Consider the following 24,605-nt stretch of genomic DNA (forward strand, 5'->3'; position numbering starts at 1 on the left):
AGTGGTTGTGAATGGTTGTGAAAGCTGGACCATAAAGAAGGTAGAGCACCAAAGAATTTATGCCTTCACACTGTAGTGCTGGAGAAGACTCCTGAGAGTCCCTTGGAGAGCAAGGAGATCAAACCAGTCAATCTTAAAGGAAATCAACCCTGAATACTCATTAGAAGGACTGATGCTGAACCTGAAACTCCAGTATTTGGTCACCTGATGCCAACACCTGACTCATTGGAAAATTCCCTGATGCTGGGAAAGATTGAGGGTAGAAGGGAAAGAGGGCATCAGAGGATGAAATGGCTGGATGACATCACCAATGCAATGGACATAAACTTAGGCAAACTTTGGGAGATGGTGAGGAACAAGGAGGCCTGGGGTGCTGCAGCCTATGGGGTCACAAAGAGTCAGACATGACTGGGTGACTGAACAACAGCACCTAGTGGATATAGTGGTCCAGTCTCATTCTTTTGCATGTGACTGTCCAGTTTTTCCAGCTCCATTTATTGAAGAGAGTCTCTTTTTTTCCACTTACATTGTTGGCTCTCTTGAGATGAATTAACTAACCATACATGTGCATATCTGTTTCTGGGTTCTCAATTCTCTTCCATTGATCAATGTGTTTGTTCTTACATAAATATCATACTGTTTTGGCTACTATAGCTTTGAAATATAGTTTGAAATCAGAAACTGAGATGCTTTGTTCTTCTTTCTCAAGATTGCTTTGGCTCTTTGTGGTCTTTTATGTTTTCATAAAAATTTTAGGACGTGTGCTCTATTTCTGTAAAAAAAAAAAAAAACAGATAGCTATTGAAATTTTGATAGGACTTGCATTGGACCTGTGGATTACTTTAGGTAAGATGAAAAGTTTATATTTATTCTTTCTGTCATGAGTGCAGAACACCTCTACATTTACTTGTGTCTTCTTCAATATCTTTCATTAATGTCTTACAGTTTTCAGTGTATAAATATTTCACCTCATTATTGTTGTTCAGTTGCTAAGTTGTGTCCAACTCTTTGTGACCCCATGAACTAGTGCCCACCAGGCTCCTCTGTCCCTGTGGTTCTCCAGGCAAGAAGACAGAGGTGGGTTGCCATTTGCCTCTTCTTATCTACATTTATTTTAGGTATTTTCTCCTTTTTGATGCAATTGTAAGAGGGATTGGTTTTTCATCTATATTTCTCATAGTTCATTTTTAGTGAATAGAAATGCAATAGACTTCTGTATGTTGATTTTGTATCCTGAAACTCTACAGAATTTGTTTATTTCAATTTTCCTTGATGGAGTCCTTAGGATTTTCCATATTTAGTATGTCATTTGCCAATAGTGAAAATTTTACTTTTTCCTTTATGATTTGGATCTCTTTTTCTTTTTTTCATTCCACAGAATGACTTGAGACTCATCCATGTTTGCTCACTTTTATTACTGAGTAGAATTCTATTGAATGGATAGAGAAAGAATTTGTTTATGACACTGTCTTGGTGAGAGTACCTTTATGATAACTTAAGTCAAATCAGGAAGAAATACTCCAACATTTGTTTTTAAATTGTATTTTCTTTTAATATTCTAGATTCTTTGCTTTCTATATTAATTTTAGTGTCAGCTTGTTAACTTTGACTAAAAGTTTGATAAAAATTTTTTACTGGAATCTATTGAATATATAGAAAAAATTGAGATAGTGGACATCTTAATAATGCTGAGCTAATATCACCATCAAGGAAATATTAAATGTTCCTCTTTTCTGTTCCCCTGTTTAACAACTAAAAATCAATATCAATCATAAACAAGAAAATCTCTTTGGGAGTTGTAGAATCCAGCACTTCATTACAAGAGACCCAAGAAAAATCTAACCCACCTCTGTATGGGCTGTGGAATCAGCAGAAGCCTTTGAAACTGTTGCTGTTGTTCAGTCACTAACACAACAATTCGCAGCTGCAATTGAGGAAACCTGAGGGATGCTGATGTGTATCGGCACCTAGCGATGAGAACTTTGCAGAAGTCCAGCCATCTGGAAGGGATTTTAGCACATCACTGGGGGAAAAAAATTACAAGTTTTAAAGCCCTGGGGAAGATCCTGGTGTAGTAGTGCTGGGCCAGTACTGGACTGTTCACATACAATTTTCTTAAGATGATAGTGAATTGAAAGTCGCTCAGTTGTGTCCGACTCTTTGCCACTCCACTAACTAGAGAGTCCATGGAATTCTCCAGGCAAGAATACTGGAGTGGGTACTCCTGCATTGCAGGTGGATTCTTTACCAAATGAGCACAAGGGAAGCCCTTAAGATGGTAGTACAGTTCAGTTCAGTCACTCAGTCGTGTCCAACTCTTTGTGATCCTATGAATTGCAGCACGCCAGGCCTCCCTGTCCATTACCAACTCCCGGACTTCACACAAACTCATGTCCATGGAGTCAGTGTGCCATCCAGCCATCTCATCCTCTGTCGTCCCCTCTCCTCATTTCCCCAATCCCTCCCAGCATCAGAGTCTTTACCAATGATTTAACTCTTCGCATCAGGTAGCCAAAGTATTGGAGTTTCAGCTTTAGCATCAGTCCTTCCAAAGAACACCCAGGACTGATCTCCTTTAGAATGGACTGGTTGGATCTCCTTGCAGTCCAAGGGACTCTCAAGAGTCTTCTCCAACATCACACTTCTAAAGCAGCAATTCTTTGGCACTCAGCTTTCTTCACAGTTCAACTCTCACATCTATACATGACCACTGGAAAAACCATAGCCTTGACTAGACAGACCTTTGTTGGCAACGTAATATCTCTGCTTTTGAATATGCTATCTAGGTTGGTCATAACTTTCCTTCCAAGGAGTAAGTGTCTTTTAATTTCATTGCTGCAATCACCATCTGCAGTGATTCTGGAGCCCCCCAAAATAAAGTCTGACATTCTTTCAACGGTTTCCCCATCTATTTGCCATGAAGTGATGGGACCAGATGCCATGATCTTCGTTTTCTGAATATTAAGCTTTAAGCCAACCTTTTCACTCTCCTCTTTCACTTTCATCAAGAGACTTTTTAGCTCCTCTTCACTTTCTGCCATAAGGGTGGTGTCATCTGCATATCTGAGGTTATTGGTATTTCTTCCAGCAATCTTGATTCCAGCTTGTGCTTCTTCCAGCCCAGCATTTCTCATGATGTACTCAACATATAATTTAAATAAGCAGGGTGACAATATACAGCCTTGATGTACTCCTTTTCCTATTTGGAACCAGTCTGTTGTTCCATGTCCAGTTCTTTTTTTTTTTTTTTTTAATTTTTAGTTTTTTATTTTTTAAATTTTAAAATCTTTAATTCTTACATGCATTCCCAAACATGAACCCCCCTCCCACCTCCCTCCCCAGAACATCTTTCTGGGTCATCCCCATGCACCAGCCCCAAGCATGCTGCATCCTGCGTCAGACATAGACTGGCGATTCAATTCACATGATAGTATACATGTTAGAATGTCATTCTCCCAAATCATCCCACCCTCTCCCTCTCCCTCTGAGTCCAAAAGTCCATTATACACATCTGTGTCTCTTTCCCTGTCTTGCATACAGGGTCATCATTGCCATCTTCCTAAATTCCATATATATGTGTTAGTATACTGTATTGGTGTTTTTCTTTCTGGCTTACTTCACTCTGTATAATCGGCTCCAGTTTCATCCATCTCATCAGAACTGATTCAAATGAATTCTTTTTAACGGCTGAGTAATACTCCATTGTGTATATGTACCACAGCTTTCTTATCCATTCATCTGCTGATGGACATCTAGGTTGTTTCCATGTCCTGGCTATTATAAACAGTGCTGCGATGAACATTGGGGTACATGTGTCTCTTTCAATTCTGGTTTCCTCGGTGTGTATGCCCAGAAGTGGGATTGCTGGGTCATAAGGTAGTTCTATTTGCAATTTTTTAAGGAATCTCCACACTGTTCTCCATAGTGGCTGTACTAGTTTGCATTCCCACCAACAGTGTAGGAGGGTTCCCTTTTCTCCACACCCTCTCCAGCATTTATTGCTTGCAGATTTTTGGATCGCAGCCATTCTGACTGGTGTGAAGTGGTACCTCATTGTGGTTTTGATTTGCATTTCTCTAATAATGAGTGATGTTGAGCATCTTTTCATGTGTTTGTTAGCCATCCGTATGTCTTCTTTGGAGAAATGTCTATTTAGTTCTTTGGCCCATTTTTTGATTGGGTCGTTTATTTTTCTGGAGTTGAGCTGCATAAGTTGGTTGTATATTTTTGAGATTAGTTGTTTGTCAGTTGCTTCATTTGCTATTATTTTCTCCCATTCCGAAGGCTGTCTTTTCACCTTGCTTATATTTTCCTTTGTTGTGCAGAAGCTTTTAATTTTAATTAGATCCCATTTGTTTATTTTTGCTTTTATTTCCAGAATTCTGGGAGGTGGATCATAGAGGATCCTGCTGTGATTTATGTCTGAGAGTGTTTTGCCTATGTTCTCCTCTAGGAGTTTTATAGTTTCTGATCTTACATTTAGATCTTTAATCCATTTTGAGTTTATTTTTGTGTGCGGTGTTAGAAAGTGATCTAGTTTCATTCTTTTACAAGTGGTTGACCAGTTTTCCCAGCACCACTTGTTAAAGAGATTGTCTTTACTCCATTGTATATTCTTGCCTCCTTTGTCAAAGATAAACTACAGGCCAATATCTCTGATGAACATAGATGCAAAAATCCTCAACAAAATTCTAGCAATCAGAATCCAACAACACATTAAAAAGATCATACATCATGACCAAGTGGGCTTTATCCCAGGGATGCAAGGATTCTTCAATATCCGCAAATCAATCAATGTAATTCACCACATTAACAAATTGAAAAATAAAAACCATATGATTATCTCAATAGATGCAGAGAAGGCCTTTGACAAAATTCAACATCCATTTATGATAAAAACTCTCCAGAAAGCAGGAATAGAAGGAACATATCTCAACATAATAAAAGCTATCTATGACAAACCCACAGCAAACATTATCCTCAATGGTGAAAAATTGAAAGCATTTCCCCTAAAGTCAGGAACAAGACAAGGGTGTCCACTTTCACCGCTACTATTCAACATAGTTCTGGAAGTTTTGGCCACAGCAATCAGAGCAGAAAAAGAAATAAAAGGAATCCAAATTGGAAAAGAAGAAGTAAAACTCTCACTGTTTGCAGATGACATGATCCTCTACATGGAAAACCCTAAAGACTCCACCAGAAAATTACTAGAGCTCATCAATGAATATAGTAAAGTTGCAGGATATAAAATCAACACACAGAAATCCCTTGCATTCCTATACACGAATAATGAGAAAGTAGAAAAAGAAATTAAGGAAACAATTCCATTCACCATTGCAACGAAAAGAATAAAATACTTAGGAATATATCTACCTAAAGAAACTAAAGACCTATATATAGAAAACTATAAAACACTGATGAAAGAAATCAAAGAGGACACTAATAGATGGAGAAATATACCATGTTCATGGATTGGAAGAATCAATATAGTGAAAATGAGTATACTACCCAAAGCAATTTACAAATTCAATGCAATCCCTATCAAGCTACCAGCCACATTTTTCACAGAACTAGAACAAATAATTTCAAGCTTTGTATGGAAATACAAAAAACCTCGAATAGCCAAAGCAATCTTGAGAAAGAAGAATGGAGCTGGAGGAATCAACTTGCCTGACTTCAGGCTCTACTACAAAGCCACAGTCATCAAGACAGTATGGTACTGGCACAAAGACAGACATATAGATCAATGGAACAAAATAGAAAGCCCAGAGATAAATCCACACACATATGGACACCATGTCCAGTTCTAACTGTTGCTTCCTGACCTGCATACAAATTTCTCAAGAGGCAGGTCAACTGGTCTGGTATTCCAATCTCCTGAATAATTTTCCACAGTTTCTTGTGATCCACACAGTCAAAGGCTTTGGCATAGTCAATAAAGCAGAAATAGATGTTTTTCTGGAACTCTCTTGCTTTTTCCATGATCCAGCAGATGTTGGCTATTTGATCTCTGGTTCCTCTGCCTTTTCTAAAACCAGCTTGAACATCTGGAAGTTCACAGTTCACGTAATGCTGAGGCCTGGCTTGGAGAATTTTGAGCATTACCTTACTAGCGTGTGAGATGAGTGCAATTGTGCGGCAGTTTGAGCATTCTTTGGCATTGCCTTTCTTTGGAATTGGAATGAAAACTGACCTTTTCCAGTCCTGTGGCCACTGCTGTTTTCCAAATTTGCTGGCATATTGAGTGCAGCACTTTCACAGCATCGTCTTTCAGGATTTGAAATAGCTCCACTGGAATTCCATCACCTCTACTAGCTTTGTTCGTAGTGATGCTTTCTAAGGCCCACATGACCTCACATTCCAGGATGTCTGGCTCTAAGTGAGTGATCACACCATCGTGATTATCTTGGTTGTGAAGATCTTTTTTGTACAATTCTTCTCATATTAAATGTTCGAAACATGATAAAATACCATCTCAGTACATAAATAGATATAATTTCATTTTGTTCACATGTGCAATATTTGGCATTATTTCTTAATTTAGGCAAACGCAACTATGAAAAGCTTGTGATAATAATTATTTTGCTTTCAAATTTTGAAAATTATTCCAGTGGGACATATTGACTTGTTTTAATATATATGTGATTCTTTATGAGTTAAAGTGTTCCTACCCAAGTGTGGGAGAAGACTTGATAATTGCTAGGATTAAGAAAACCCAAAGAACAAGGAAGCAGGAGGCAGAATTTCAGCAGGTGATAAATCAAGAAGAATGAATCTCTAAGGATGTTTTTGAACTACATCCTTTTGCGGGTTTACCGCTTATGTAATATTTGACTTGCTGTTTGGCAAATATTGGAGTTCATTGGAAATGCAGTGACTGTACGTTTTTGGGAAAGGTCACCCAAAACATACACATGTACACCTATCTATAACTATATCTATATATAGAGACATATAGTGAGAGAGAGAAGGACAAAGAGAGTTAGGCTTTTCATTTACCTTCGAGAAACTAGAAGGCATTCACTTTGGTGACAGTGAGTATGATTCTCTGGTGTTATAAAGTTTATTTAATATACTTCAAAAGTAATGTGTCTACATGTGAAATTCTACCTTAAAAATATAATTTTCCGTTGAAGTTTTAAACCTTGATTATATGTATATAGTTTTTTTCTAGGAGATTTCTTCTTTTTCTCCTTCTTTGGGGCTTGATGTCAATGATTTGGGAAAAAGAAAGAACAAGCAATGCTCTGAATTTGTAACAGGTACAGGCCATATGTCCACTGGGCTCTATCTCCTCACTGTGCAGTTTCTATCTTGAAATAAAACCTGACTGATTTTCAAATCAACATGGGTAGAATGGTACCCTGTTCACAATCTCTATGAGGAGTAGTAGGAGTTTGGAAAAATATTCAGCTTTTATTAACAATATTTGTGGGGTTTTCTGGAAAAGCTCACTTATTTTAGCAATTCAAATAATATTCAAGGAATGTCTAGTGTTTATAGCTATCAGAAAAGACCAGCTTAGGTTCCTCACAGTCACCAGTCTTGATACCCTATGGACATCTTTCTCTTTGGTTCTCTCCCTCTCATCTCTAATTGTTTCCTTCCCTCTGCCTTCTCTCCTAGGCTACTTCTACCATTAAAACCTGAAAGCTTTGAATTGAGCTCTATACAGCCTTGATCAAGAGAACATACATAAATTAATTTCTTTAGGAAAAAATAACCCTAATAAACCTTGAAGAGATTCATGTGGTAAATGAGATAGAATATTTATTTTAATTTTTGATAGAAAGTAAAATGTAGGTAGCTCTTAAGAATAGTAAGGTCAGTCATTTTTAATTTTATTTTAGCTGTTAGTACATACATGATTTCTAATAAGTGAAAGCCACTCAGTTGTGTCTGATTCTTTGTGACCCCATGGGCTATACAGTCCATGGAATTTTTCAGGCCAGAATACTGGAATGGGTAGCCTTTCCCTTCTCCAGGGGATCTTCCCAACCCAGGGATTGAACCCAGATCTCCTCCATTGCAGGCAGATTCTTTACTAGCAGAGCCACAAGGGAAGCCCACTTATTAGAAACCACTTACTAAGCTAACAAAAAGTTAGGTTTGAAAAGTACTGCTAATGGTATGATTAATTTTCATTCATTGAGCAGCAAATGCTTATTGAGCCAAGGTCTGAGCAGGATGCTCTATAGCTACCTTGTCACCCCGCCATCCTTTTGTTTGACTAAGTCTAAAGCCTTAGTCTACCTATGGGATTTTAAGAGCGAGCAAGCAAGCAAGCCCTGAGTTGATGTGAAGTGAAAGGAACTGAGAAATGCATGGACGGTACAGGTAAGAGAGCAAGTAGAAAGAGTTGGTACTACTGAACTATCACTAGGTTGTAAGTTCCTTGAAGGCAAGAACATGTCATTCCTTCATGTTTTCCTTGGGCTAATATTTTTTGGTTTTTTGTTAAATGATCATGTCAAGTTTAGAGCAGAATACTGCAGCTATGGAAACCTACAGCCATATTTCAATATGATGTATTTGAACAGAACGTAGGGGAAAATATTAAGTCTGAAACTGAAAAAATTACATGGTTGCAAATGGAACACAATGGAGCATTTGCAAGGTAGGGGTGGGAGCAAGGATATGTTAGTGCAGGCGCCCCTTGGGAAAAGTATTCATTAGGAGAGGGGAAGAGTTGATGGCGATCAACAATAGGAATGGAGAGGAATCAGGACGCCTGAAGGTACAAATAGAGCAGTGGTTATCGATTGTCGTATTTATCATGTGAGGTACAGCGGGTGAACAAAAGACTTATTAAGTGGGTCATCTTTGAATTCAGATATTTTAAAACAATAATATAAAAATTTATCTGTATTGTCAATGTTTGAGTAACATTTGGTCTGCCATTTTGAGGGGGTTAAAGCAAGTTTTCACATACAAAACAGACAGACTTCCTTGTTTTATTCACAGTTTCAAGAAAGACAACCATTCTGAGTGTTGTATCAGATGGTGTATCATTTTCTTAGGGCTGCTGGAGCAAAGTACCACAAGTGGGTAGCTTAAGAAAACAGGAAATTATTATCTTACATTCGTGGAATCTGTAGATCTAAAACCAAGGTATTTGAAGGGCTAAGCTCCCTCCAGAACATGTAAAGAAATCTTTCAATGTCTCTTCCTAGGTGTTGGTAGTTTGCCAGTAATCTCTTTTGCCCCTTGGCTTCCATTCTCTCTGCCTTCACATGGCCATCTTCTTAGAAGAAGACCACTCATATCAGATTAAGGGTTCACCCTACTCCTGGATGGCCTCATCTTAACTTAAATTTCATCTGTAATAAGTCTACTTCCAAACACAGTGACATTCAGAGATATTGAGGACTTTAATATATCTACTTTTGGGGTGTCAGTGGAAGACCAACTCAAACCATAACAGATGGTAAATAGCAAATATCTACAAGGGTAGGTTGATAAAAGGTCCTTTGGAAACTAGAATCATGTACAAAACTGAATAAATGACCAGAATAGCAGAAGTACTATAAAAATCTTCTAATTGGCAAACTGATAAGAAACAGGAGAATGATATGACAGAGAAGGTAATAAGTGAAAAATACGTGAAGAAAAGAGCAAGGCAGCTCAATATCATGACTTCATGTTATATTGTAAGATTCACCACATGATGCAATAAGGTTTTGTTTCCTTAATAGGTTGAAAATGTGGTGGCTACTTGTAACGGTATGTTTCATCCACATGTCTGGAAATGCATTTTGTTTCCTTGGAAAAATTGCTGAGAACCCTGAAGCCAGTATGAATGTGGTAAGTTATTCATATCACTAATATTTTAAAAACAACACTTCGGAAGATATTGATGCTCTTGTTCTCATTAATTCTTTTAAAATATCTTTTATTATAAAGTTTGAAATATTTCTTTACATAATGTATGTTAACAATCAATGAGAAGTTTTACAATAGGAATCATAAAAGTGGCCCAGTAAACTCATGAAGCTAATTTTGTTTTTCACTCCATTCAGAGTCAGATGATTTCCTTCTGGGGCTACCCAAGTGAGATGCATAAAGTTATAACTGCAGATGGCTATATCCTTCAAGTCTATCGGATTCCTCATGGAAAGAATGATGCTAATCATTTAGGTAGGACTGGTTTTTGTTCAGTCACTAAGTTGTGCTCCACTCTTGTGCAACCCCATGGACTATAGCCTGCCCGGGTCCTCTGTCCATGGAGTATCCTGGCAAGAATACTGAAGTGAGCTGCCACTTCCTTCTCCAGGGGATCTTCCCAACCCAGGAACTGAAACCACACCTCCTGTGTTGGCAGGCAGATTCTTTACCACTGAGTCACCAGGGAAGCTTGGGGGGACTGGAAAGATGGGAAAAGATAAGTGCCTCCAATAGTGAATCAAATACATTCCATTCAAATATATTTTAATTCTAGAACATGAGATTAAGTTACTCACAGGGAAAAAAATCCTTGATCCACCTTGGACTTCTGAGATTAAGCTAAGGGTCTGAGTGACAACAGATTTACACTGGCTTCTATGATGTGAAGCACACTGGCCCACGATTTTAGTTTGTTGTGCTGGGTGGGGACTCAGAGTCCCTGAATAACAAACCCACTTAATTAACATTATGCTGAATTTCTTTAATATAATTTTTCAATAGCTTTTGAGTTTAACTGGCATACAATAAACTGCACACAATTTAAAGTACACAGGTGCACATATTTTGTCATCTGAGAAAATATCACAATTAAGATAACGATTTGAAAAATATTCACCCCACCAAGCAAACATGTAATTCTAGTCTTCCTAAATTCATGTTTCTCTGAGAATAAGGAGTGAGTTTATAAAGGTTTGAATAATTTTCTTCCTTAGGTCAGAGACCTGTTGTGTTTCTGCAGCATGGTCTTCTTGCCTCAGCTACAAACTGGATTTCCAACCTTCCCAACAACAGCCTGGGCTTCCTCCTGGCAGATGCTGGTTATGACGTGTGGCTGGGGAACAGCAGAGGAAACACTTGGGCCAGGGAACATTTATACTATTCACCAGACTCCCCTGAATTCTGGGCTTTCAGGTAAAGAGGGAGAATTAAAAACAAATGTTGAGTTAAAAATCATCAGTAGTCACTGCTTCCAATCCAGTCATATCTTAACAAATCCCACTTCAAGCAGGAGGAGAAGGAAGTCCTTTGATTCTAATCTATCTTAGATTTTTCATACACCTCATTCCAAGGGTAGTTTTCCTCCTAGCTGTGATACCAGTGCCCAGTATTATGATATTCCCTGAATCTGCTTTTCCACAAGGATTGAGCAAAATGAGTAAGCAAGGAAATTTGTTGTCCTTGGCAATTTCTAAAGGAACATCCACATGGATTTAAACCCAGCTGGGGTTCATGGACAACATCTCTCACCAGCAATAATGAAGTGGAGGTGGAGACAATGAAATTCAGACACCATGGAGAGATTATCAAAGATTTTCTCTTATTGGCCTTCTGGTGCCTTATCTCTGGGAATTACTAGTGGAAGTGGAGAACAGAAGAGAAGTTGGTTGATGGAGCTGAGGCACAAAAGCGCTTTAAAAATTCTAGGAACTGAATGGAAGGTCATCTGTCCCAAGTGTAGTGAGGAAGAGGAAGACCAAGAGGCGAGGACACTAGAGATGCCGACAAGCCAGGATCAGGATGGGCAGTGTAGGTCACAATGAGGGCCTTGGAGCTCATTCTAAGTGTAAGGAGAAGCTTCTGGAAAGTTTTAACAGGGGAGGGGCATAGCCTGTTTTCATTTTCAAAAAAATTATTCTGGATGACTTGTAAAGAATAAAATAGGGAAATTATTCATATTTCATGGTAGTGGAACACTAAATACAAGTCATTATTAAATCTGACAGTCAGATTCAGGGATGGAAGTAGTCCCCAACTACAAATACTAGTGTTTCAAATTGGATCAAATGGCAGCTACCATGCTGTGCTTTAGAAATAATGTCAGCTCTTTAAAGAAGTCATCGGCAAAGAGCCCCTGACACTCAAATAGTCTATAAGCAGCAATGTTTAGAACATCCAGTTTTCTATTTTTCAAAGGAAGCTTTAGCTTAAATAGGTTTGACTTACAGCAATTATAACAAAGATGTGCATTTAGCTTATTTTGTCTTTTTTACAGCTTTGATGAAATGGCTGAATATGACCTTCCATCTACAATTGATTTCATCTTAAAGAGAACAGGACAGAAGAAGCTACACTATGTTGGCCATTCCCAAGGCACCACCATTGGTAGGTAAAAGCAATTAGCAAGTAGTGTAGTTCGTATAGATCCTTTACCAGTGGTCATGCAGGTATGTTGGTCTTCTTGCTTGCTAATTGCTTTCCATTCATTATATAATGCAATGTCTGCTACAGCCCACTGATATAAGGCCATTATTATTCCTACTGTTTGTATCAGTTCAGTTCAGTTCAGTCGCTCAGTTAAGTCTGACTCTTTGTGACCACATGAATTACAGCACACCAGGCCTCCCTGTCCATCACCAACTCCCGGAGTTCACTCACACCCATGTCCATCGAGTCAGTGATGCCATCCAGCCATCTCACCCTCTGTTGTCTCCTTTTCTCCCTGCCTTCAATCCCTCCCAGCATCAGGGTCTTTTCCAATGAGTCAGCTCTGCATGAGGTGGCCAAAGTATTGGAGCCTCACCATCAGTCCTTCCAATGAACACCCAGGACTGGTCTCTTTTAGGATGGACTGGTTGGATCTCCTTGCAGTCCAAGGGACTCTCAAGAGTCTTCTCCAACACCACAGTTCAAAAGCATCAATTCTTTGGCACTCAGCTTTCTTCACAGTCCAACTCTCATATCCATACATGACCACTGGAAAAAGCATAGCCTTGACTAGACAGACCTTTGTTGGCAAAGTAATATCTCTGCTTTTGAATATGCTATCTAGGTTGGTCATAACTTTCCTTCCAAGGAGTAAGCGTCTTTTAATTTCATGGCTGCAATTCACCATCTGCAGTGATTTTGGAGCCCCAAAATAGGCAACCTAAATAGTGGGTGAAGAAATAGTTTGTGTAAGATAACATAGTTATTACAGGTAGGAACCAATGCTGTGAAACTTTGTACCATATGGTCTCTGGTCTCAGTTTATTTCATTCAGTCAACCCTATTTATGGGTCTCATATAACATATCCTAAGGATATAGCAAAAAAGTAAATAGTTTAAAATCTCTGTCTTTTTACTACTAATACTCTAGCAGGTGGAGGCAGAGAAAATGATAGGTAAAATATATATGATGCTAGATGATGGTAGCATTTTTCTATGAAGAGAAAAATAAATCAGGGAGTCAGATTTGGGAGCATCAGAGGGGTGCTTATGACTGACTCCTATGCTTTTGTACAGAACATGTTGAACATAGCTTAACCTTTTCTCAATGATACAGGGTTATAAAATTATTGCACTTACCTGAAATGCAGAAATGTCCTTAAGATTTATTGAGGTAAATAGAACCGCTTGTCCTGACAGAAAATCACTCCAAGCTACTGCTCTTTTGAGTATTTAAATTTTGAACATTTCAATTCTTCTTCCTCACCAGTGGACAGTTTGTCATTGTGTCACCATACTCATAAATTTCAGCAAGTTGTTTCTGCCTTCTAATTGACATCTACCAGTCAATCTGCTGTGTACAAGATGTTTAGTGAAGTGTCCTTGATGGATTGCATCTACAATGGGCTTAAGCTTGTTTTGAGAAATTACCTATCTGACCCTTTATGGACCTACTGACCCCCACTCAGTGTCAGTGGCGCTGCTACTAATACTCTGGCAGGAGGAGACTGACTCTCCTTGCGAAGGAGTCCTGCTTGCTCTGGGTGACCTGCTGGCTCTCATCTTCAGAGTTAGGAAGCCAGATAAAGAACTCCTTAATCAACACAGTGCTGTTGGAAAGCATGTTCTTCTTCCAGTGGATCAGGCTGCATATTACTGAGTGGCATAAACCTGAAAAGTTTTTCTTTCTTTTTGCTTCATTTAAGTTTTGCACAATCTGAAAAGTTTTGTTTCAAGCTGTTCTTAAGTCTAGTCAACATGTCATTATTAACAGTAAGGAGAGATTGTCCTATGAAATTCAACTGTAAAGAATTTAAGTTAATAACTGTTTAATTGGAACCCAGTCTATTTATATGGTAGGGCTTCCCTGGTGGCTCAGAGGTTAAAGCGTCTGCCTCCAATGCGGGAAACCCAGGTTCGATCCCTGGGTCGGGAAGATCCCCTGGAGAAGGAAATGGCAACCCACTCCAATATTCTTGCCTGGAGAATCCCATGGAGAGAGGAGCTTGGTAGGCTATAGTCCACGGGGTCACAAAGAGTCGGACACAACTGAGTGACTTCACTTTCACTTTATATGGTACTGTTCATGAAAACAATTAAAAGCAGATAAGGGCTGAGAATATTGTATACAAATATTGGAATTATCTCTGCTACTCATTTGTTAAGCATTACTATGTGACTCAGTTCAGTTCAGTTCAGTCGCTCAGTCGTGTCCGACTCTCTGTGACCCCATGCATTGCAGCACGCCAGGCCTCCCTGTTTATCACCAACTCCCGGAGTTCACTCAGACTCACGTCCATCAAGTCAGTGATGCCATCCAGCCATCTCATCACTGATCTCCAGTAGCATATTGGGCACCTGCTGACCTGGGGAGATCCTCTTTTAGTATCCTGTCATTTTGCCTTTCAATACTGTTCATGGGGTTCTCAAGGCAAGAATACTGAAGTGGTTTGCCATTCCCTTCTCCAGTGGACCACTCTGTCAGACCTCTCCACCATGACCCGCCCATCTTGAGTGGCCCCACGGGCATGGCTTAGTTCCTGGTAAATATTTCACATGATTCAACTTAATTATTTCCTAAACAACCTAAGGAAGTATTCATTATTATACCTATTTTTAGATGAGGAAACTAAAACTTTTAGAGTTTAGGTCTCTTTTCCAAGGTCACAAAGCTAATAAACCACAGAACTAAGTTTCAAACTCTCTTTTGACACATTTCAAATTTGTGCTTTAACCTTTCCACTTATATACCTTATTCATGTTAAGTGTTAATTATCTCATTGTTTTAAGATGAGATAATTTTAAGCTGAACCAAACCTGCTGTCATATAAATTATAACACTTTTATTACCATGTGATTATTCTAAAGTTGGCCTGTTTTCAAAAGTCAGATAAAAGAGTTAAATGCAACGTTTAAAAAGTTCTATACCTCCTGTCCAGGGCTTCCTAGGTAGCTCAGTGGTAAAAAAAATCTGCCTGCCAAATGGGAGATGTGAGTTATATCCCTGGGATGGGAAAATCCCATGGAGAAGGAAATGGCAGTCCACTCCAGTATTCTTGCTAGGGAAATCCCATGGACAGAAGAGCCTGGTGGGCCCCAGTACATGGGGTCGCCAGAGTCAGACAAGACTTAGCAACTAAACAACAGCAAACCTCATATCCCCAGAGAGAATCTATGAAAATAAAATATACTAAAATCTGACCATTTTGTTCATTTCAGGTTGTCCCAGATGGCACCCTTAGTAAGTCCAAAGTAATGATGTCCTACTTGTAAAACACACACACACACACACACACACACATCCCTACCTTTACACATATTCCTTGTTCTCTTTCAGGTTTTGTCGCCTTTTCTACCAATCCCACACTGGCTGAGAAAATCGAAGTCTTCCATGCATTAGCCCCAGTCGCCACAGTGAAGTACACCCAGAGCCTGTTTAACAAACTTGCGCTTATTCCTCACTTCCTCTTCAAGGTATGTGATTCCCTTTACCCAGATCTAAGATATTGAATTGCTTGTGTATTTCAAAGCGATAGAGAAAACGCACATGGTGGACGATCGTGTTTATACGCAGGAATGGAAATGAATGTGTTTATGTTACACCTTGAATAGCACTGACCATGTTCGAATCCCCGTTATAGTTTAAGAGATCCCACTTTTTTAAATTCTCCATTTCTTTGTGTGCTAGCAACACCTGGCAGTGTTTTTGCTCCTTCATGGATGTTTCTTTACCAAATATCCACACAAGTCTTCAAGGCTGTGTTTCCACCCTCAGCCTGGGGAAGAGGAGCTAAAAGCAACACAAAAGAGTCAAATAAAATACCTCAACTACCTAGTCCATGAGAGGTGGGAAGAGGAAGAACAGGAAAGGAAGGGAAGGGAAAGGAAAAGGAGAGAAAGGGTAAGATAGCAGTGGAGAAGTGAAGCAAGAACTTGGAGACCCCTCATCAAATACCCTCGGCTTTCCAAGTCTTATTCCTAAGAGGTCTTTTCTCTTTAAATGGGGGTTTCGTAGGGCAGTAGAATAGATTTCAATAAACTGTAGATATATATGTAGGCATATATGTTAGGGTATAATAATCTTTCCTGTATCCAAAGTTTAATCACCAACTTCTCCCACCCACTGTAACCAACAGACACATGCGCACGCACGCACACATACACACACACACACACACACACACACACACTCCATTAAGAGAACAGTTTGCCTCAGGCTACAAAATTTACTGATGCCATTCTCTTCTATGGTTGTGTATTTTTCTTTTTTTTTTTTTCACTCAGGTGTGTGCTGTTCATTTTTTTCTCACTAAACTAACACAGGTGTCTAAAACCTAAAAGATTTTTACCTGCAACTATATTTGTAAAACTTTTACTCAAAATGTAAACTTGTGTGATGACCCTGAATATATTTACAGGCTGCCCTGATTCAGAACATGTTTATTTTTCACTTGTACTCAGAATTTCTGACAGGCAGTGGAGAGAGGGGTTTAAAAAAAGATAGCATTAGACTTTAAGTCAAAATCTTGAGGCTTGGATCAGGATTCTAACTGCAATCGAGTTCTCACTAGACCAAGACCCTAACTATTTATTAGCCTTCTGTTCTCCTGTATAAAATGGGGATGACAGAGTATGAACTACCAGTAATAATTAAATAAGTCACACGGATAAATTGTCCAGCAAAGAGAAAACGGTCAACACTTTATAGTAGCTTTGCATGTGTATAATTTTGAAACTTTGTGTGTAATTTTGAAAACATGGAGTCACTGTCATATAACTGAAACTAATATTATATTGTAAATCAACTATACTTCAATAAACAATGAATAAAATAAAATGGGGGTAACAAAGTGTCAGCCTTCCTCAAGAACAATGAGGGTGAGTCCTTTCAATTATTAAGCTACCAAACCTCTTTGTCTTTTTAACATTTTCGTGAAAATATGGCTTGAAGTCATCCTTTTCCCTGATGATTTTTGGTCATTTATTGCTGAAACCACACATCTTGGAACTGACTTTTGATATTCTACAATGTTGTTTTTTGATTTAATCCCATAGCTCCTCTTACCCCAACTAGACTGTACATTTTTATGCATTACAATTTTCATTAGCCAGTATAGTTCTCAATGCAATAATGAATACCCAGTATTCATATCTGCCCTGTCCATTCCACATCTTTATCATTGGGATTCAATGAGAGAAAGTATTTAAACTTCCTAAGACAACATATAGAAATATTGAAATAGACATTTCTGTCAGTAAACTAGACAAATTAAGAAGTCTTTTCTGTAGCTTGTTATTTGCAAATCTATAATGATGCTTTTATTTTTCAGATTATATTTGGTAACAAAATGTTCTACCCACACAATTTTTTTGAACAATTTCTTGGTGTTGAAGTGTGCTCTCGTGAGACACTGGATGTCCTTTGTAAGAATGCCTTGTTTTCCATTACTGGAGCTGACAATAAAAACTTCAACATGGTTTGTATGCCCTGAAATTTCTGATTATTTTGAGCAACTCTTTTGATTTCTTGTCTTATCATCACTTAGGAATGGTACTTTATTAGAACCAGGAGTCACTTCAAAATTCTGTCCAATATGCAGATAAGCCCAAGAGAAATCACAAGCCATGGCTCCTAGTTCTGTTGCCTCCAGGTTCCTTCCATCACCTCGTTGTGCCCTGAAGTAAACAGCTTGTAGAAAAAACAAACACAGAAAACTCGCTGCTCACCTCTGATCACCTGAAAATCACTGTGACTTTAATTTCTGTGAGATGAGGTATTGAACCATGTTGTCAGGTTCCTCTGCAGGAAAAATATGTCTAGATACTGGATGAATATTATTTAAAATATTGTAATGCTGATAGTCAACCCTATAAATCTTCCAAAACTTCTTTCAGAGCAGCTCTTTATGTAAGATCTTGTCCATACTCTTTACTTCTATTTCATTTGCTTTGCACCAAGTGGATGTTTAAAAACACATACAACATACTGCAGTATTGCAAAGAAGTTAAAACTATGGATTCAGGTTAAAAGCATAATTCAGATCCTACCTCTGTAACACACTTGAATACCTTCATTTTGATTCCTTATCCATGAAATGAGTCAATGTGAAGATTAAATGAGCTAACATATGTAAAGTATGTACTGTGCTCAGTCATGTCTGATTCTTTACAGTCCCATGGACTGTAGCCAACCAGGTTCCTTTGTCCATAGAATCTCCCAGGCAGGAATACTGGAGTGGGTTGCCACTTTGTACCCCAGGGGATCTTCCTGACCCAGGGATTGAACCTGTGTCTTGTGTCTCCTGCACTGACAGGCAGATTCTTTACCATTAGCGCCACCTGGGAAGCCCCAACATATGCAGATCATAGAACAAAACAATCTAGCTCACAGTATGTCACATATTTCATGTTTTGTATTATCCATTGACAACTATTCTCACTGAAAATTGTTTAGTTTAGCTATGCATCCTTAAAGTTAGCCCATATAATCAGAGCTTGCCAGCCATAAAGTGATGTACAACTCTTTTGCTCATATCCTGCCAGTAATGCTGCTGGTAAAACCTGATATGGATCAAGAAAGTTTAAGTCTTGGGTGTTTTCAAGAAACTGAACATATATCTAAGTGTGTGTGTGCGCTTATGTGCTTGCTTTCTAGAGTCGCTTAGATGTGTATATAGCACATAATCCAGCAGGAACTTCTGTTCAAAACATCCTCCACTGGAGACAGGTATCATTTCAAGCTGTTAAAACTTTCTTGTGGGCCTCAACCATCACCAATTTACCTAAAGCAAAGTCTTAAAAGGGTCTGTCAAAGTAAAGGTTTCTAGCAGGGAATTTTTCTGGCATGGGACTACCAGGTGAAATTATCAATCCATGTGAATGAAAATCCTATAAAAATAGGTGCTTTGGGTAGCAAGAAATAAATGATTTTCATGACTTGAGTGGCAAGAAAAATTATTTCAAGCAGAGCTGCATTTGAATTTGAATAAATTGTTCTCTAGGATTAATAGTCTTTATTCTTGGAATGAGAAAACAATAAATAATATTTAAATTAAAAGTAAACTACTTGGAAATGTTGGTATGTTATCATTCACATAGCCAAGTAATTTTTTAAAATTTCTCTCCATTAGGCTATTAAGTCTGGGAAATTCCAAGCTTTTGACTGGGGAGCCTCAGTTGAGAACCTAATGCATTATAATCAGGTAAGCGTCTTAAGTAGCAGTTATTCACATTTTAAAGACAAAGATATAAAAGGTTAAAGATGAAATTGTGATAACTGTACATGTATTTTCCAAAGTCAAGTTGTTGTCCAGACCTCAGAAGTCTGTCTAATGCCACCAGGGGTAAGTTCTGGAAGTTTCTTACTGCAGTCATGTGGTACTTTGAGGGCAGCTGAATGAGCACAGACACTGGATTGTGAAGGCTCAGGGGAAGAATCGGAAACCAGCAGCACCTCAGAGGCTGCCTTTGTCCTGGGCCCCTAACACTAGTAACCAGAGATCCATCGCGGGCAGGGAAGCGGGTGAAACACCCACCCCCACCTCCATGCTCCCTGCAACCAAGCCAAACACAACTCAGGATGGTGTCAGCTAACTGGGGAAGTGATGATAATTTAAGATCCAGAAGCTGGTCCTGGAAAACACTTCAAACAGTGGCATATGAGTGAAGAAAAGTGGGTTTATTCTCATGGGCGCTCTCTACAATTTTCCCTTCTGTCCAACATGTAAAGGAGCATAATAAAGTATTAAAATACTATACATATAATACTATATACATATAATAAGACATTTCTTTGTGAATTAGCTATTGCATAAGTATTGTAGTATGTAGCTATTTGTATAAGTATATAGCTTGTACTTATATAAGTATATAAGTATATTGTATAAGTATATACTTATATAAGTATATAAGTATATTGTATAAGTATATACTTATATAAGTATATTGTAGTATATAGCTATTAGTATAATAGCTATAAGCATAAGTATATAGCTATTACATTAATGTATTGAATCAGAATTCTTGAGAATATCATCTTTAAAAACTAACAAAATTCTCTGTGAACAGTGGGAAAATTAGTAGTGATTTTCTTGTCTGCTTTATGTCTACCATTGGTCTGCTTTATGAATGCCTTTAAAATCTGTGTGAATGGTGATTTTTGTCGAAATAGGAAATGGGGCTACTGATAGATTTTCTAAGAATTTGAACCTATATTTAGTAAAAATCAGGCAAGTATTTAGAATACAACTCATTTAACCAACTGCCTACCTTTCCAATGACTATACTGGGAAGTCAGACAAAGTAAACATAAATGACTCAGGCCATTCTGAGAAGCTTATACCTTTAGAGTGTGTAAATTCTTAAGATTTAATTATGAAATTGGGTCATGCCACTTGTAACAACAAGGATGGACCTTGACAATATTATGCTAAGTAAAATAAGTTATTCATACACAGATAAATATTATATGATCTCACTTAAATGTGGAATCTAAAACATGAAAAATCTGGAATTAATAGATATAGAAAACAGATTGGTGGTTGCTAGAGGCATGGGCAAAATAGATTAAGGTGGTCAAAAGGTATGAACTTCCAGTCATAAAATAAGTAAGACCTGGAGATGCAATTACAGTGTGGAGACTATAGTTACTAATACTGTACTGTACATTTGAAACTTGCCAAGACAGTAAATCTTAAGAGTTACCTCTTTCTCTCTCTCTAGGGTTAGGGTTAGGGTAAAACTACACATGGAGGTAGATGCTAACTAGATATTTTTGTTGTCATCATTTCACAATGTATACATGTGTGGAATCATTGCTGTGCACCTGCAACAAATATAATGTTATTTATAAATTATATCTTAAGTGATATCTGATTTACCCACTGAATAAGTATTGAGTTTCAAGTGCATTTACCTATGAAAATTCTGATTCTTTTCCTCTTGTGTTTTAGCCCACACCTCCCATCTACAATTTAACAGCCATGAATGTCCCAATTGCAGTATGGAGTGCTGGCCAAGACCTGTTGGCTGACCCTCAGGATGTTGACCTTTTGCTTTCAAAACTCTCTAATCTCATTCACTACAAGGAAATTCCAAATTACAATCATCTGGACTTTATCTGGGCAATGGATGCCCCTCAAGAAGTTTACAATGAAATTATTTCTTTGATGGCAGAAGACAAAAAGTAGTTCTGGATTTAGAGAATTATTAATTTACTTTTTCCAAAATAGTTTCTTCTCACCTACATGATTTCTGTACTGTTATAAATGCAATGCTTCTTTCTGTAATGTTGACTTTCAAAATATATTAGCATCAACAAACTTTCCATTGGTCATTTTTAATTGAAAAAAATGCTTAAAATTATTTTTTCCTTTGGAAATGTATCTAGAAACTCTTGACAGACTGTGATCTCAGGGAGGTGAAACTTCTCTTCCAATCCTCCCATTCAGGTTTCTTCTAAACTCCAGAGTGACAATGAGCCTTGAATCACGAGTGTTGCCAAGAGACAGTCCTGGGGTTGACTATTGATGCCTCTTTGGCACACTTGGAGATTGAGTAGATTGTTTTCTATCATCTGCTGTTGTTAAGCTTAGTCTCTTCACTTGTGCAGTGGGGCTATCACTTGCTCTTTTGACTGTTACACTCCATGAAAAGGCCAAGTAGACTGTAAGTTGCATTGAGGCCAGCTCACTTTCCCTTTCTAGGGAGAAAAGAACACAGGTAGGTTAGGAAGCAACTGGCAACCCCAGTTCAGGAAGTTGGGAGATAAGGGATTTCTTACCCTCAATATTGTTGACATTTTGGGACAGGTTTCATTTTATTGTCCTGGGCATTCTAGGGTACTTAGCACCATCCCTAGGTTCTACTCACCAGATGCCTTGAGTACACACCCTCCCTGAGTTGTGCCTCATATATACATCTTACTTTGCACCATCATATTGTTGCTCACATTCCCCTCCAAAATTTGGTCTAATTTATTTTGGGGTTACAAGTATGTATTCATATTCTCTGTATACAAGAAGGCTAATATATCTGAACTGTGTTGTGATCTAAAACTTATTAGATATGATGCAATTCATATTTTTAAAAATCAAGATAATCTAAAATTAAAAGATGCTAAGCATTACCTAGTTTAATCCCCATCATTTTGCAAATGAGGATATTGTAGTTCATAAAGGTTGAGCACTTTAATAAAGGATATATGATTGGCATTGTCAGAGCTGAAATCCACATATTCTAGTTCAAATACTCTTCTGCACAAAGTTGATTACACAGCTCTGTTGCATTTTCAAATTAAATATTTCTAGAGTTATCTGGGAGAAGGCAATGGCACCCCACTCCAGTACTCTTGCCTGGAGAATCCCAGGGATGGGGGAGCCTGGTGGGCTGCCATCTATGGGGTCACACAGAGTTGGACACGACTGAAGCAACTAGCAGCAGCAGCAACAGAGTTATCTAAGAGGGGAAATGGAACAAGGTGATGCTTAGGATTTTATAAAGTATTACTCAGATTATTACTCAATAATAATAATTATTGGGTAACTCAATAATAATGAGTTACTAGGTTCTACATAGATATCTAGTAAGGGAAAAATGCCAGTTGAATGGGAGTTTTCTCTGCTAGTGTGAAAGAAGGTAGAAGTAGCTAAGTAGCTGTTAGAAGGAGGGAAAAGGAATAGAGATGAGAAAAAAGTAAAGACTGGAAAATATTAGAAGACACAGGAAAGGATTTGTGCTTTCACATGCAAAACTTTTTTGCTTTGCTATGTCTCAGCTGGTCATTTTTGCAGCCCCACTCAGAGAAGTCAGATCACAAAAGCCATGTATAATCTAAACCAAACAGGAAAAATTACTTAAAGCATACAAGGAGGATGCCACCATAGAATTTCCTTTTGAAAATAGCACTTAGGGAAACAAATTAAAATATAGATGAGAACTGTCTGCTTAGGTAATCCACCTGAAGTAGTTTTTAGATGGGTTGCTCATAATAACAGTATATCTAAAACCTCATCAGATATTAAATTATAGCTGAAATAAATTATAAACAAGTCAACTATATATAACAGGTTGATAACACAGCAAGGTCTACAGTAAATATGGATCTATATTTCAACCTCAAAGCATTGTGAGGATTTCTGTATTCATTTTGAACCATCTATTGAATGTCTTCTCTGCGCCAGAGAGTTTAGTATAATTAATGCATGATCCATGAGAGCGCCCAACTAATATGACCCATTATAGTTTTTATAACTCCAAGGCACTATGTATTAAAATCATTTTGTTGTTGTTCTTAAATATCAGCTTTAATAAATCTTAGCTTTAAGGTGGACTAACCTACTTAGTGAGAAGTTCATAGACCAGTCAACATTAAATGTACTGTCTCCTGAACAGCAGACTTCATGATCTTTACACTTCTCTTGATCCTCAAGACCTATGGGGATAATGTGAAGGCAGACCCAGATGAACACTGGATGTACAGCGTATCTATGTCACAGTGAGGATTCCTAGGCTTAGGAAACCCCTAAACATATGGAGGGAGGCAGTGAGCAAACCTATCTCCCTGCCCCCAAGACAGATATTTTCTTTATCATACTGGTCAAGAACCAACCTGCCTTCTATCTTGGAGAGAGCTATTACAGCTGTCTTTCAGAGCTCTTGGCTACGCAAATATTCTTGAAAAAAAAAAATCTAGGGAAAAACTAATCTGAGAAGTGCAGAAATATCCTGGAAAATATTCTTTCAGTGTCAACCTTTAGTGTACATCAGAATCAATTGAAAGGCTTTACAAACACAAATTGCCAGGACTAAACCCCAGTGTTTCTGACTCAGTAGGTCTAAATATGTCTTTTTATAACAGTTTCCCAGGTGACACTGATGCTGCTAGTCAGAAATACTTGAGAATCTGCTCTATGTCTATTAAAAAGATGACAGTTGGCGTGTTGCTTGTTGCTATTGATTTCCTTTCCTTTGGCTATGCCTTAAAATTGGAAACTCACATTTCTAAACTACCTACATCTATTGTAATCTATTCATTGAATCTGATAAGTAATGTATCTCTCAGTTCAGTTCATTTGCTCAATCTTTATGACCCCAGGGACTGCAGCATACCAGGCCTCCCTGTCCGTCACCAACACCTACAGTTTACTCAAACTCAATCCATTGAGTTGGTGAAGCCATCCAGCCATCTCATCCTCTGTTGTCCCCTTCTCCTCCTGCCTTCAATCTTTCTCAGCATCAGGGTCTTTTCAAATGAGTCAGTTCTTCGCATCAGGTAGCCAAAGAGTTGGAGTTTCAGC

At 38.2% G+C, this 24,605-nt stretch overlaps 1 protein-coding gene across 1 annotated transcript; it reads left to right on the forward strand.

The window, feature by feature from the left end:
• Positions 1-9,702: 9,702 nt before the first annotated feature.
• On the forward strand, positions 9,703-21,497 carry LOC138427493 (gastric triacylglycerol lipase-like). Its single transcript, XM_069566894.1, has 9 exons — positions 9,703-9,804; positions 10,020-10,137; positions 10,878-11,076; positions 12,158-12,267; positions 15,647-15,783; positions 17,640-17,786; positions 18,965-19,036; positions 19,440-19,511; positions 21,261-21,497. The coding sequence occupies exons 1-9, from the start codon at positions 9,703-9,705 to the stop codon at positions 21,495-21,497; spliced, it is 1,194 nt and encodes a 397-aa protein (XP_069422995.1).
• Positions 21,498-24,605: the final 3,108 nt, after the last annotated feature.

This window comes from Ovis canadensis, chromosome 22, assembly GCF_042477335.2.
Source record: "Ovis canadensis isolate MfBH-ARS-UI-01 breed Bighorn chromosome 22, ARS-UI_OviCan_v2, whole genome shotgun sequence".
In the NCBI taxonomy this organism is placed as follows: domain Eukaryota; kingdom Metazoa; phylum Chordata; class Mammalia; order Artiodactyla; family Bovidae; genus Ovis; species Ovis canadensis.

What these genes read in the sequence shown, in the direction of transcription:
- LOC138427493 (XM_069566894.1), top strand. Translation starts at nt 9,703, where the DNA reads ATGTGGTGGCTACTTGTAACGGTATGTTTCATCCACATGTCTGGAAAT. An exon ending in GAATGATGCTAATCATTTAG is followed by an intron (nt 10,138 to 10,877) that starts GTAGGACTGGTT and finishes TTTCTTCCTTAG; the next exon opens with GTCAGAGACCTGTTGTGTTT. An exon ending in ACAATAAAAACTTCAACATG is followed by an intron (nt 17,787 to 18,964) that starts GTTTGTATGCCC and finishes CTTGCTTTCTAG; the next exon opens with AGTCGCTTAGATGTGTATAT.